The sequence below is a fragment of the Mirounga leonina genome, unplaced genomic scaffold (genome assembly GCF_011800145.1).
Source record: "Mirounga leonina isolate KUSES-001 unplaced genomic scaffold, KU_Mleo_1.0 Mir_93, whole genome shotgun sequence".
Taxonomy (NCBI): domain Eukaryota; kingdom Metazoa; phylum Chordata; class Mammalia; order Carnivora; family Phocidae; genus Mirounga; species Mirounga leonina.
This window is the reverse complement of record NW_023270854.1, coordinates 24976465-24991479: the sequence shown is the minus strand read 5'-3', so window position 1 is coordinate 24991479 and position 15015 is coordinate 24976465. Positions and strand designations below refer to the sequence as shown.

Below are 15015 nucleotides of genomic sequence, written 5' to 3'. Positions count from 1 at the left end.
GTGGCTGCCTGGAGCCCGGAATTCATTCATGCCTTTCTGGCCAGATTGTTAGAGACAAGAGACAGGGTAGGAGAGAGGGAGTGTTATAACAATAAATGTTGAAATGTGTCATTCCCTCCCTGAACTCAGTAGGAGGCTAGGCCATGCATCCATAATGCCAGAGTCCCTGTGTCCTCCTGAGCCTATTGCCTGTTGTCCTCCAACTACCCCTCCCTGGGAAGCTCCTTGAGACTGGCCAGAGCTGTCAACATCCACCCCACCCCAGTCAGGGGCTAAGCCCTGAGAAGGCAGCCAGGACAGCCCTCCACGGTGGACCCTGAAACCAGAGGGCTGCTACCATAGAGGATCAGGGCCTCAGGCTCCCTGTCTATAAAGGGTGGGGGGGAGGGGGCTAAATGGACGCTCACTGACCACTCTCCAGCACACTGGATCCTGTCACTCCCTCTCACCTTGTGTGTGTGCAGGGCCTCGTGCGTGGCATTGGCTGGGGGGGGGGGGGGGGGTTGTCACACGCAGGCTGTAGACTGCACCAGGACTTGTACACAGGTATCCCAGGCCCAAGTCAAACCACCCCCTCCTTCCAGCCTTCCAGGCTAGGGTCCCCTCTACCACCCCCTGCCCAACACCCTCAGAGACTGCCCATAATGTGATGACAGTGCTCGCCCCCATGTCCCACCAGAACACACCTCTGCTGGGAGAAGGGCGATGGTAAGAACAGAGCTGGCCATTAGCCCAGCTTCGGCAGATAATTCTGCCTGGAGCCTGGCATTGGCAGGATCAGCCTCGTGTTATAAGCAGAGGGTCCATCTCCAGCCTTGACATAGGTGTATAGTTGTTGTCCCGCTGACAATATACAAAAGACCATGCTTGGGATTTTCCCCAGTTTAAAGTTTAAAAAAGCATTGAACTATGTCATGTTTCCCCTAAACACTCCCCAGGAGTGTGAGGAATGAGGGTCTTGAGGCAGAATTGCACAGGCCGTCCTGGACCAGGGTGAGGCACCCGGGGTCCTAGCACACTGCGTCTGCATGAGGCTCAGAGTTTGCAAGGGGCTGCATCTCCTTGGTCCCCTCAACAGCCCAGAGAAGATACTGACATTCCCACTGTGTCGGGAGGCTTAGAGAAGTCATGAGTGTTCAAAGAGTAACTTGTCCTTGGACATACAGCCATGAATCCGGGATCTGGTCCCAGCTCCGTTGCTAAATCTCTGCAAGACCTTGAACGGGTTCATTCACCCCTCTGGCCATGAGTGTTGTCACCTGGAATTTGAGTGACTGGATATGACACATTCTAAGGTCCCCTTTGTCTCCTTACTGTTCTTTGGTTCTGTAATTCCAGCATCATGGCCTGGTGGGAAATTGATTCACCCTCCCATTTTCCATTTTTCAGTCTGGATTTGGCGGTCAGAGTCTAGTCTTTCCAAAGTCCCAGTTTCTTTTGGTCATAGACGTTATCATCAATAGTTACGTGCAAGAAGGTCTTTGCTCTCTTTCCCAAGTTACTCACGATCCCCCTTCCTCCCACACCACACAGGGCTACCACCCAATGCCCCACGAAGTGGAGATCGCCCACACCAAGAAGCTGTTCCGGCGGCGGAGAAATGACCGGAGGTAGGAGAGACTCCGTCGAGAGCTTCGGGTTTTCTGTTCTTGGCCAGGATCTGTAGCTCCGTCAGTTCTGGCCTGGGTTTCGCTTTTCCCGGGGACCTGCTGTTACCTATGAGATGAAGCAGTGGGGTCAGGTACCATTTGGGAAGCAGGAGCCCCACTTCTCGGGACTGGCCCAGGGAATGGATCCCTTCAGGAGTCCAGGGACGGGGTGCAGGTTCCACAGCTCAGAAAGAGAAAGGCTCTTTCCACTTGCCGCAAGGACCTCAGTCCTCAAGGGATTAGGTCCCAGCTGACATGTGTTTTGAAACATGGCCTCCAGGAGGCTCCAGAGCTCGCGATTTCAAGGGTATCTGTGTCTCCTGCTCTTCCCTCATCACTGCAAGTCGTCCCTGGCCGTGCTCGGCTCTGCAGTGACAGGCGAAACGCAGATCAGCAGCCTCACGTGCACCTGCCCTCCAGTGCCTGGAGGAGCTCACTTAAACTAGGGCAGGACCCAGGGTCTCCCCACAGTTCAGTGTGCTGGGTGATAGCAAGGGGCCGGAAAAAGTGCCCCGAGACAGCTCTGGATACACGAGCAGCTGAGGCTGGGCATCCCAGGAAGCCCTGCCTTCATTCCCTTAGAGCCTTTCTTGCATGGAAAGGTCTTCCTAGTATATTTCATGTGAAAAACTCCAGGTACAGAGCGATGTTTGTAGTCTGTGGACATTCATAATAAAGCAGGGTTAGAGTGTATTTTTTGTTTGGATATGCATCAGTTATTTCTGGTTGGAAATATAAAAAAAAAAAAAAAAAGGAAGGGAAGGAGGCAGGAAAGAAGGAAAGAGAAAAAAGGCTTCTGCCTGGGAATTAAAATGAGGCGTGTGCCTCTATAGGGAATTTCTTCTTAGATCAAAGTGATGGCCTGTGGTTTTACCTTTAACAAACAGAGAATATTCTCAGAGAGCCAAGGAGCAGTCCAGGCGACATCCCTTGCTCGGAAAGCAGAGGTACATGTTCTCCTGCTGCCCCTTGAAACTGGGGCTGTGGCTGGCCGGGGTTCCTGGGCCTTCCCTCCACATGTGGGCCCTGAACAAGGAGTGCTGGGTGGTGGCCACAGCTCGGGTTGGCTGGAGGATGGGGCACCCAGAACTCGTCATCAGCTGGTGGATTTAGTGAGTCTGCGGCCTTCCCAGGGGACAGTAACCATACCGCTAACTAGGAGGAAGGCCGTCCTGGCTTAGAAAGCAGAACCACTAGGCACGTTACGTAGCAGCAGGAAAAGGGGAAACTGAACCAGGCGAGTTGGACCAAGCCCCGGGCCAGGCTTGACCAGGGTGCAGTGATGGCTCAGAGCTATGCGGCTTCACAGAGGCTGACACCTCGTCTCTGGGCACCTGGCAGGGGGAAGAAGCAGGGAGCACCCTTCTAAAAGGGGAATGGGGCTCTCGGGGGACTGGGGAAGAGTCAGCGAGAGCAGAGGCGGGGTGTCCCTCCTCCCCTGCCCGCTGCTCCCTAGTCTATGTCTGGAGGTGCGGGGAGTCCCCGAGCTTTGACTGCAAGGTCACCCCCTGACCCAGGAGCAGTGGCAGGCTTCTGCCTTGCATCCAGGTCAGCCACACCTTGGCTCGTGGGCCAGGCCGCCTGGCCCGGCAAGCACCCCTCCGGAAAGCAGCGTGACCCCGGGCTATAGGAAGAGGAGCTCACGCTGGGAAGCTGACCTTCCGCTGAGCCACGCTCGTGTTAACAGATGCCCGGTTAGGTCAGCGCACCTCGCAAAGGATGTGGACCCGGGACAGGGTCCAGAGCAAGGCAATAAAGATGATTAAAGGGATGGGAAGTATGTCCCAGGAGGAGAGGCTAACGGGACGGGGCCGGGGAAGAGGAGGCTGCAGGGAAAGAACATTCACGCCAATAAACTCATGAAAGATTTACACGGAGGCTAAGGGAGAGCTGCCTCGCATTCATAGGGACCCAAACCAGAGGAAGCTAGCTGGGAGTGGAAGAAGACAGTGTTCAGCTAGACCAAAGATGGGCTCAAGGAAGAAACGTCTTGGTAGCTGAAGCTGGATGGTGTGGTGCCTTGTAGCCTGGAGCAGGAAGTCTGCATCATAGCCCAGCTCCGGCGGGACGCCAGGCTGGGCGTGCCCTCCCTGCTTTTCGTCCCAGTTGTTGAAGTCGGAGACACATGCCCTGGAATTAGGCCCTGGATGTGAATTCTGCCTCCCCCATTCCCTAACTGTGTGACCTGGGCAGACTGCTTCATGCCCCTATTTCCTCTTCTGTAAAGTGGGTCTACTAAGTGGGAGGCTTGAACGATCTAATCCTTGTAAGGCCCCTGGAAACAGGCTTAGCGCTGGCCCACGCTTGAGTCCGAGGTACATGGGAAACACTGTAAGGGGAGAGGAGGGGAGATGCCTACAGCGAGGGTGGGCTGCCACCCGGGATCTCACTTGTGAGCCTGGGGAGCTTTGCTCTGCATTCCCTCCAGGATCAACTGCCCAGGCAGGCAAGGCTCCCTCCAGTGCAGGGGTCTGCCGACTCTGCTCCCACACTCCAGGGGCTGCTCCCAGGGGCTCTGTGATTAAAGTTGAGCTGTGAGAAGGTGAAGCTCCTGACCAGTTCATAGGTTGTTTTCCTGAAAAATGTTCTCAAAACTTAAACAACTAGTAACCACTTGTTTCTTTTGGGAGACTCCTCAGATGTTTGATTTCAGACAAAATGATGCATTTCATGATATGAATGTTCTAAATGAGTATTTCAAGCATTCCTCAGACAGCAGCATGCCTCAGGTGCTCAGTCCCCAGAGCCCTGCTGGCTGGAGGGGGGCCTGCAGAGGGTTCCCCGCCCCCCCGCCCCAAGCTACCCACCCAGCAGGTGCAGGCAGAGGAGCAGGCTCCCAGAGGGCTGAGTCCTGGCCATGCTGCTGACCCACTGCCTGTGTTGACCTTGAGTGAGTGCTCACCTACTGGGGGTGCAGGTTTCTCTCGACTCCTCCCCCACCCTGCTCCATTTTGCAGAGTGAACAAACTGAGGCAACGAACGACCCGTCAGAGTCTCTGTTCCCTGGGAAGCAGAGTCTGGGATGGAGATTAGCAGGCAGGGCACTTACTGAGGTGCCTCCTTTGGATCAATAGATGTAGACGGGGAGGGAAGGGAGCAGGATGGGGCAGAGGGAGCAGCCGAGCTGCAGTGCAGTCTGGCTGGGGAGCTCTGACCCTACAGGGAGGTGACTTCAGAGCTGTCCCAAGATGGAGTAAAGGAGCAGGTCTTTATATCCGCATGTCTGCTGATCATTGGAGAGAATTGCCACAACCTTAGGCCAGCAACTGTCATCGCCCAGGGCAGTTTCTGTAGGGCCTGAGAGACACCCCAGCACGTGCAGCAGCTGGTGCGGGGAGTGCGCCATTTGTAAAGGGGGACCCGGCTGGTGCCTCACAGCGAACACCCCGGTTGGAGCAGGACTTAACTCTCCTACTGGGACTGATGGAATGGCGCTCCGTACTACCTGCTGAGCTCTGGAGCAGGGCAGAGAAGTGTCAGCCTTGGTCCCTGCTCTCCGGGGCCGGGGTACAGCTTGCACAACCCCCTCTGGCTCCTGAAGCCACCAGAACGTGGTATGTGACTGTGTCGCATCCGAGCATGCAGAGAAAGGAGCCAGCAGGGGGTGGCTGCGGACAGCTTCCTGGAAGAGGTGGGCATTGAACTAGCCGTGAGACACCGCAAGGATTTGGAAGGGGGGTGGGAGAAGTGTGAAAGTTGCTACAGCCGAACAGGTGTGGGAGCCAGGGATTGCCACCATCCCCCAGAAGTCCCCCCACAAAGCTCCCTAGAAACAGCACCAGAAGGGTGGAGCTCACAGCAGCCACCACCCCCAGCTGAACTAAATGGAAGGGAAAAGCCGGAGCTCCTGGTCCCGGAAGGTCCCGGCCCAGGGTGTTACAAGTCTCTGTGGACACCACGCACTCCCAAGAGCCCAGCGTCCTGACAGAGCGGACCAGCTGATGCAGGCACTATCGTTCCCTCCCACGCTGCCCTAGCAGCCGGGGAGATAAGAGAGCCGTTCTCCAAATTAATCTGTTTCATTAAGTGCGGTCTCAGAATGGTTCATTTACTCTATGTGCAAAGCAGATTTGGAAAGAAGAAGAAAAGAATGCCATGGTCATCCAGCTAGTGTCAGATGGCCCTGCTGGGTGAGGAGCAGGAGAGCGAGCTGTCCCACACCTCCACATGCCACCCCCTCCCTGGGTCCCCAGGTGGTGCAGTCAGACCACATCCGGGACACTGCAGGGTGATTTGAACCTCCAGCAGCTCTTGCTGCTTCTGTCCTACCAATGACCATGACCATGGCTCGGTGTCCCCTAATTGTGGAACCAATTAAGAATCTCATCCCGCCTTCCCTTCCTCTGCCAGCAGGTGCCCAAACCCTCCCTGGGTGCCAGGCTCTTTCCCTAGGGACAAAGTGTCAGCCATCAGATTTGATTTTGCAAGCTCTCTGTGACATCATCTGGGTCACTGATAAAAATGAACAGGACATCTGGAATTAGTGGTGATGGATATGCAACTTGGTAAATAAACTAAAAATCCTGGATTATGTAATTTAAAAGGGTAGATTTTGTTGTATGATTTACATGTCAATTAAAACATTTTTAATGAATAAGTCCGGTCCCCGGACAGAGTGATACCACAAGCCCCTGGGAACATTCCTTGAATCTTGACGTCTGCAGGGTTCCCCAGATACATCAGGCAAGTGACCCTTTCAAAAGAGGCAGTTAATCTGGTCTAGTTTTGTGTGAATCTGTTCTAGCTATTAGTGGTGACATTGTTTCTTCCAAATCATCTCTTTGGGAATCTCTGAGAGAAAGCCTATCTGTATTTTTCTGGTTTTTTGCAAAATTGGAACTGTATGCACACAGTCTCTAGCACTTTATCTGTTCTCCAAGACTCCTCAGACGTGTTCCAGGGCCATTTATGACCTTAGTGCAGAGTTCTCTCTTCCTGAGCAATATTATTCCAGCCCTTGGGCAAGAAGATGAGCATTCAGAGCACCTGTCATTTCCCACCATCCTGTCCTAGGTTCTGGGCATCATAGGGATGCTCTGCAGCGTCTGCCTTTCCTGGGCCAGCCTCTGATAGAAGGCAAATCTTTGTTTCAGCTGCCCCCTTAATTTTACATCATCCCCATCAGCGACCTCATGCTTCCATCCTCCTTCTCACTCGAAAGACAAAAATACAATTTTAGGACTATCGTCAACCCTTGGTCAGTGCACTCCTTGACACGTTCTGATGACTACCCCATGCTTTGATAGTCATCACTGGTTATGGGCAACCCGTCATTCCATTCTAGAATCACTTTATCCCTCCTCCTCACTTCGAGGCTCGCGGGCGAGGACCCTGGGGATGCCCTCTGCCTCCTTCACCCCCTTCCCGTAAGTCACAGTTCCTTTTGGGAGCTTGCTGCTCCATTCAGCACCGCAGATGACCCCTGCCATCATGGAGTCCTTCATCCTGTGAGGATGACTAAGTCCCAGATCTTGCCAACCAGGAGCGGATCAGGAAATAACCTCGTTCGGAGCCCTGGATTTATCCATCGGCTCATTCACACAAGTTGTTAAGTTAGCCCTTTTGGAAGTAGAGTCCGTCCTCATTACTCGTGGATTCCATTTGCAAATTTGCCTACTTGCTAAAATGTATGTGTAACCCCTGAAATCAGTACTCGCAGTCCTTTCAAGGTCATTCGCGGACATGCGTGGGGCAGTGAGAAATTTCACTTGCCCGATATGCACATTCCCAGCTGAGGTCAGACCAGGAGATGCCCCTCCTTTGGGTTTCAGCCCTCGACCTGCAAACAAGCATCCTTTTCGTGATCGACTTAGCACCATAACGTTCACGTGTGTGTGCTTCGTGTTGGTGAATTTGCTGTTTGAAGTGCTCCCGAGTGTAATGCCGAGGTACTGTCTCCTGTTCCTCAGGGCAAGAAGGCTGTGATGTACCTTCTGGAGAAAAATACGTGTGTTAGAGAAGTGTCGTTGAGGCACGAGTTATATATAGTTGTGATACTTATGACGTATTTTCGGGATCGATAGAGTGCCGTTGACCGTGACTTCACCATTGATGCATCAACACTATACATTAAGCAAGGTATCTTTAAGCAGAAACACATAATATAAAGTTTATGTATTGATCAAATGGGGAAAATGTTGTGACCAGGGGCTTGTGGAAACCTAACCCTGTATATCCCCTGGGAGCAATTGTTCAGTATTCCCTAATTTGGTGTTTGCAGGACTTTGTAGAACTTCACTACAGTGAATAATGAGAACCAACTGTGCTTGCTCTTCAAAGCCGGGTAGAGAGGTGCTCAAGGTAAAGGAATATATTGTGAGGGATGGGATTTCAGACCCAGTAATTTATCTTGTGTGGGTGGTGGTGGTAGAACTGGGGACCAGAGAGCCTTCCTCCCCTGGATGTCCCCTGGCTTGGGTCTCATTGAGGGGACCTCTGCTTCATTTGCCCCATCCTGGGATGACACCGTCCCTAAACCTCCCCCCCCACAGACTGCTTAGCGCTGCGGTGACCATCATTGTCATCCTGTCATCAGGAGCCCAGGGGACAGCAAGACAGATCACACTGCCATTGCCTGAGGTTTGTCTTTCTATCCCAGCAAGGAAATTGCCCTCATTAAGTCCCTGCTAAAGATAGATAAGAAAATGGGACAGGCAAACCCCCACCTGGCAGGCAGCCCTGTCAGATTCGAAGCAACATGAGTCAGAGAGGAATTATTTTTAGGCTCCTTCTCCTCCCTCCCCCACGCCCACCCCCAAGCAGGCACTCTTGGAAAGAAGAACAGCTCATTTCTTGAAGCTACATGTCCACGTCTGTGTCCAATGGATGTGAAATTCCAGCCCTGATATGCCTAGAGAAGACCCCAGCCGCTGTACAAATCATGATGGTCAGATCCTCCTGTGGACCATGCAGCCGCCTCGGGCAATGTTCCTGGGCAGAGCTGGCTGTGAGAGGGCCTGGGAAGGCCGGCCCGTGACTCACCTAAGGCCAGTGCACCTTCCCTGGATGCCCTCTCTTGCCCCTCTCTCCTGGCACACGCTTCATGCTCAGGATCGGCTCTATGCATCACACTTCGTGGGAAAGAAAACAAGGCCCTGGGGCCCCTCTCCCAGGGAAGGGCCAGCATGTCCCTTGGGCCCAGGCCCGCATCCGTGGGAGGGCCATTTTGTGCATTTTGGCAGAGCTCCCGGGTGCCGGGCCTGCCCACCCTGGCAGTGGGCATCTCCCAGTCTGTGCCCGCTCTGGGAAGCTGAGCATTGCCCTTCTCTGTTGGCTCTCTTGCCCTCTTTCCAGCTCTTAGGATGTATTCACACCCCACTGACCCCAGATAGCAAAGGAGAGGGACCAGGAGGCAGCAGGGGGCCCGCGTCTAGAGGCCTGGGCGGCGCCAGGGTTGCTGACCAGGAAACTGGCTGAGACAGAGGAATGCCATCTTCCCGGGCTCTGTGCCTGGGACAGGAGGGAGGGCGGATACCCCAGGAAACAGCCACCTGTGTGCGTTCAGTTTCTCCTCCTCAGGGGCCTCAGTCTCTCGGTTTCGGCCATCTTGGCATCTGGGAATTGGCTCAGAAATGTTAACCCCCAGCCCTTCCTCCCTTGCTAGAGCATATGGAAACAGGCAACTCTGGGGGTCCCGAATGACTGGGCCCCAGGCGCCAAGTCTGTGTAGCCTTGCGCGGGGGCGGCATGCGTGGTGGGCAGCCCAGGGCCTGCACCAGCCTCGCTCGGCTTCAGGACTAGCTCCCATCTCACCGGGCAGGGGATCTTGAGGAGCTAAGGACCCTCGTCAAGCCCATTCTTCTTGCCGTCTCAAGGACATCGATGTGCAGCCTGCAGGGATGTGGTCAGGTGACAAAGGCAGGCCCTATCTGCTGCCCCTGTGTGCATCTTTCAGGACCCAATCTGGTCCAGGTCTGTCCCCTGGGTACCCTGCCCGCCTCTGAGTCCCCATACTCCCAGCATCTGGCTGCCTAAGATGGGATGCTGCCTGGGACCACCTCACTCGGAGGGTAGGCGGTACATCCCACTGGGTCTGGGGCCTTTTGGCTGGACCCACGGGCAAGCCCAGCCCACCCTCAGTCCTCCAGAAGTCACTCAGCAATTTAACAAGCGCTTCCAGAATGCTCACCATGTTCGGGACACACTGAGCCCTTTACAAAATATCAGCTCCTATCGTCTTGCCACCAATAAGGAGAGGAGATACTGGTTTTATTTCCATTTTACAAATGGGGCAAGTCACTGGCACAGAGTGGTGAAGGAGCTGAGCCAGACGGCAAAGCTGAGCGGTCTGGCTTCAGAGCCTGTGTCCCCATCCAGTTCTCTGCAGAAAGCTCTCCGTCCCCTCCCCGGCATGCTCCGCCTCCCTTTTGGGTCCTTCACCGCCTTCTGCGTACACTCCCTAATTAACTCATGTGCCAGGGGTGGTGAGCAGCGTGGGGCTGCTATTTTCAAATGGACTGAGTGGAAAGCTAGTGCATAATTCAAAGGAATGAGTGAATGGCAAGGTTTCAGACGAGACCTACCCAACAGCGCCACTCACCTTCTGCCTCCTGCACCCCAGCCCCAGCCCCAGCTCAGTCATGCCTGGAGAACCCTTCCCTGGTTCAGATGACTCACGCATGGGCATATTTAGGAGGTCTCTGCAGTAGCCTGGATTGCGGGGGCCGCACCCGGTGAGAAGCTGGAGGAGAGGTGGTATGAGTTCTAGAATGATTGGCAGCACTCCAACGGGGGGCAGTGTGGCCGGGAGCACCTCCTCCCACTCCCCTAGTCCCAGGGGGTTGGGCCCAGGGCACACTCCCCAAGGTTTCCCAGCAGGGACATGAGCACAGGCTTTAAAAATACCAAGGAGCCTTCCTGCCTGATCAGCGTCTACCCTGAGCTCCAAGAGTTATTTGTGAGTCTTCCCTAGTAATTTAAGTTTAGTCATTTATTCCAGTGCGTGTGTTTTGGGGAAGCCAAGGTGGCCTCTATTATGGTTTGGAGTATTTGGGGGGGGCCTTGGTTTCCAGAAGTGATGCAGGGCCTCGATTAGGCAAGACATCAGCAAACAGAATTAAAATAACTCAACAAGATAGGCCCTTGGGTCCTCGGAGGTGATCCCTGTGCTTAGCCCCCGGGGTGGGCGGGGGAATGTAGAGCGAGGTGTCCCCAGTCCCTTGTGTCAGGGTCATCTTTCAGGTAGCACCTGCAGGCATCTCAGTGCCCTTGAAAATGCAGAATCGATAGAGCTGCCAGTTCTTTCCAAGTAGATCTGAACAGACAGCCGGAGAGACAGACAGCCGGAATGCCAGGAGCAGACAGACCCACGGCCGTGGCAAGCTCTGTAGGTCCGGTTGTAGGTGGACACTCAAACGTACCAGCAGTTCAAGGGGAGCTTACCACTTACAGTCCCCAGCACATTAACACCTTAGCAGTTTGGGGCAGAATTATTGATAATCCTCCCCACAACCCCCAGAAAGAGATCGTTTTTATTTCCATTTTACAGATGAGGAAAGTAGCTTGCAAAGAGCAGTGAAGGAACCCGACAGCATATAACCTTCCTCCTAGACCTCCAGAACCCCCTACCAGTGCCGGCCATACCTGCCCCCTCCCCTCCAGTCCCTGGAGGCCTGACCCCCCGCCTGCCCCCTTGCCTGCCCCCCCCACACACACACACCCCTCCCTTCTGCTGCACAGTCCTCACTGCGCTCTCCGTCTGCACAGGACCCCTCCCACCTGACTGTTGCCCTTGCAGGCTCCCTCCCACTGTACAGGCCCCACCTGCCCTACCCTCCACCCAGCAAGGTCTTTTTAGGCCTGTCTGGTCCTCCTCTCTGACCTTGCCCACCGAGGAAGGCCTGGCGTGCACCCAGAGAGCTCTGCCTGCCTCATTCAAGCTCGCTGGCTCACGTGGAGCAGGTGCAGCAGCTGAGGGATCTGGGGACAGGCGGATGCCCCAGGACATGCAGGACCCTGGTTCAGTGGTCCCCATATTCTGAGCCACCTTTCCAGGTGAACAGACGAGCCCAGAACAAAAGTAGCCACCCCCGGGCCACATTACCCACAGTTACACCCTCCCTCAGGAATACACCAGCCCTTGAGCTGTCTTCAGACTCTGATTTTCAGCTGATTGCAGGCTTTCTGTTTGTCGGGCCAGCTCTGAAGTCCAGAATGATGTGTGTGGACCCAAACAAAGGTGAGGAATGTTGTGAGAAGGAGAAAATACGATATGGGGCTGCGTGTGTGTTTGTTTGGTCTGGTGGCCCGGTGGCCACAGTAAGCAAGTTCCAGACTGGCTCAGGGCATCAGGGGACAGATGGCACAGCCTCGTTACCGTGAGCAGGAAACCTGGTGCCTTTGAACCGTGAGCTCCAGCCGTGGCTCGGAGAGAAGAGTGGGGATGGGACAGGCAGAGGGCAGAATTCTGACTTTGCCCTGATGTTCTGGAAGGTTGGAGGTGTTCGGTCAGGAGTGGGGTGGGGAGGTGATCGCTAAGATGTCTCTAGGCAGGGCCCACCTAGGTCAGCTCCCTCCGAAGGCCCCCCTCTCCAGTTCCCATCCCACTGCCTTCAGGACAGCAGGGGAGTCTGGGGCACCCTTTCCTGGCTGAAGCTCTAGTATATTTTCACTTCGGTGCTTCTTCTGACACAATTGGGGGAAACCACCTCCACCTCTCCATCCACCCCCACCTCTCACTATTCCTAAACGGCTCCTGTTGCCCAGATTTTCTGCTTTTGCATCCCATCTTGTGAACTGGGGTGTCCATGGTCGATCTGGCCTTAATGGGTAACCAGGGCAGGTCACTTTGCATTTGGCCTGAGTTAAGAGAATGATCTAGTGCTGAGAGTTTCTGGCACCCTGAGAAACCAGTACAGGGAGGGCTGAGAGGGAGGGAAGGTTGAGAGGAAGGGAGGGTTGAGAGGGAGGGAGGGTATTTCCTGAAGACAGGAGTTTTAGCTCCTAAAAGCCCAAAACCATCCCACTTTAGGCAAACATCCCTTGGGCCCCTATCTTCACTTTCTGGAAGTCACAGAACAGGAGGCTCTGCAGCCAAATGTGTAGGTGGCCCCTTGAGTGTGCAGACTTGTGCAGACTTGGTTTGGGTCTCGTTGCTAGACATGGAGCCTCGGGCGCATTTCTGCACCTCTCCGGGACGTGTTTCTCATCTGTAACAAAGGACATCTACCTTCTAAGACTGTTTGCCGTTCAAATGGGACGATGCTTAGAAAGCAGGTGAAATGTCAAGGGCTGCACAAGGCGAGGACTCCTTGGCCGTATGTGTGTCCGTAGGGCACACGTGTCTCTGTGCACAGTTGTGTGTGCTCTGGGGACTCCGCCATTTTGCCGTTTCCAAGGATAGTTCGCTGGAAATGGAGCTTGGCCTGGGCGTTTGTATTGGTTATCTATTGCTGCATAACAAACTACTCCAATATGCAGAGCTTAAAACAACAAACATTTATGGTCGCACGTGGTTTCCAAGGGTCAAGGATCCAGGAGCAGCTTAATTGGGTGGTTCTGGCTCAGAGTCTCTCTTGAGATCACAGTCAAGCTGTTGGCGGGGATTGTGATCATCTGAAAACTTGATTCGGATGGGACTGGAGGGTCCACTTCCAAGCTCACTGACGTGGTTGCTGGCAGGCCTTAGTTCCTCACTGGCTGTTGGCCGGAAGCTTCATTTCCTTGCAGTGCGGGCCTCTCTGTAGGGTGCTCATGACAGAATGAGTGATCCAAGAGAGAGGGACAGAGACAGAGAGAGAGAAGCTATCATGAGTTTTACAACCTAATCTCAAAAGTGACATCCCATCCCTTCTGCCATATTCTGTTGGTCATACAGACTAACCCCGGTACAGTGTGGAAAAGGATGAACCAAGAGCGTGAATACCAGGGGACGGGGACCATCTGTATCTGTTTCTAGTTCCTTTCTGTGTCTATTGCTTTCCCCCACCCTCTGCCCCCACTTTAAATGACCTAGTAAAATCCACCAATAGCTTTGAATGGGTTGAGGTGTTTTGTGTTTTCTCTTTTCTGGTTCAGCTTCGAATCTTTCCAAGAATGCCTTCCTTATCTTCTCCTTTATTTTTCCATCCCCCCTGTCCATGGTTCCTCTGTAGAGTGGAGCGTGAGTGAGAGTATTTCCTCTCTGGGGAAGGTGTTAAGCCAGAGGATGCCGTTGTCTGAGCTTTGGAACATACGTGTCCTCCAGGGGGTCCAGCAGGTACTTCCAGGAAAAGGGAACTTTCCAAGATGCACACACACACTCACACTCACACACATACTTATTTTCCTTTAAGCTCTATAATCTCAACGATTGTAAAAAGTTAGGCTTTAATTGGAAGCATACTGAAATACTTGAATCTGTCAGACACTGACAGGGAAGGCTGCCTTGGGTAGGAGAGAAAAGAATACAAATTTTTTTTTATGATTTTATTTATTTATTTAGAGAGCGAGTGAGCAAGAGAGCACCAGCAGAGGGAGGGTCTCAAGCAGACTCCGCACTGAGTGCAGAGCCCCACACGGGGCTTGATCTCATGACCCTGAGAGCATGACTTGAGCCAAAGTCAAGAGCGGACGCTTAACCTCCTGAGCCACCTGGGCGCCTGGAAAAGGATACAAATATTAGCACCACAAGTAGAGATGTCTTCCACGGTGTTCCTCCCCGGATCCCCACAGCAGCCCTGGGAAGCAAATAAGACAGAGGCAAATGTCCCCCTCGTAAGAGTTATATAGGGGAGGCTCAGAGAGGCCACGTGGTTTCCTCAAGCCCTTGCAGAACTGGATCGGAATACCCAGATGTTCTTCCACAGGATTCTGTGTCATTGGCCCTGTACAGGGAGACATGCGCTTCTTTTGTACCCACCCCAGAAGACAAGGTAATTTGGAGTTGTCTGCCTGTCTGGGTGAGGGGTGTCCTGCCTGGGATGGACGAGCAGATGTTATAGGGGTTCAGAATAGCAGGGAGAGGAGAGACCGCTGTCAGAACTGGAAACGTTTTGGTGGGTGTGATAAAAGGTTGTAGGGAACCGTGGTGATGGGCGAAAGAGGACCCTCTGGAGTCTGTCCCTTCCCGTCTGCAGGTGCCCCTCCCACCAGAGGTACTTCAGGGGGCATTGGCCCAGATGGAGTCACGGGATGAAGAGATGACAAGCCCTTTCCGACCGGAGCTGTGCTGTCTGGTACAGTTGCTACAGTGGCTACGGAACGAGTGAAAATTTGTCCTTCGGTCCCCCGGCCACTTGTCAAGTGCTCGCTAGCTCCGCGCAGCCGATGGTTATCATGGCGGGCAGTGCAAACAGAGAACATCTCCATCCTTGCCGGAAGTTCTGTTAGATAGCCCTGCTCTGCAGAAGCCTCCTGGGCCCCAGAGAGCCAGGCCTGAGCTGGCTGC

The 15015-nt window shown here is 53.9% G+C and overlaps 1 protein-coding gene across 8 annotated transcripts in view; it reads left to right on the top strand.

Annotated features, from left to right (window-relative positions):
• CTIF (cap binding complex dependent translation initiation factor) overlaps window positions 1-15015 on the top strand; it is a 290106-nt gene that overhangs the window by 154624 nt on the left and 120467 nt on the right. For all 8 annotated transcript variants that reach the window (XM_034995952.1, XM_034995950.1, XM_034995949.1 and 5 more), the window contains one exon: window positions 1534-1610. In XM_034995952.1, the coding sequence (XP_034851843.1) occupies window positions 1534-1610 (77 nt within the window). The remainder of the gene's footprint in view (window positions 1-1533; window positions 1611-15015) is intronic.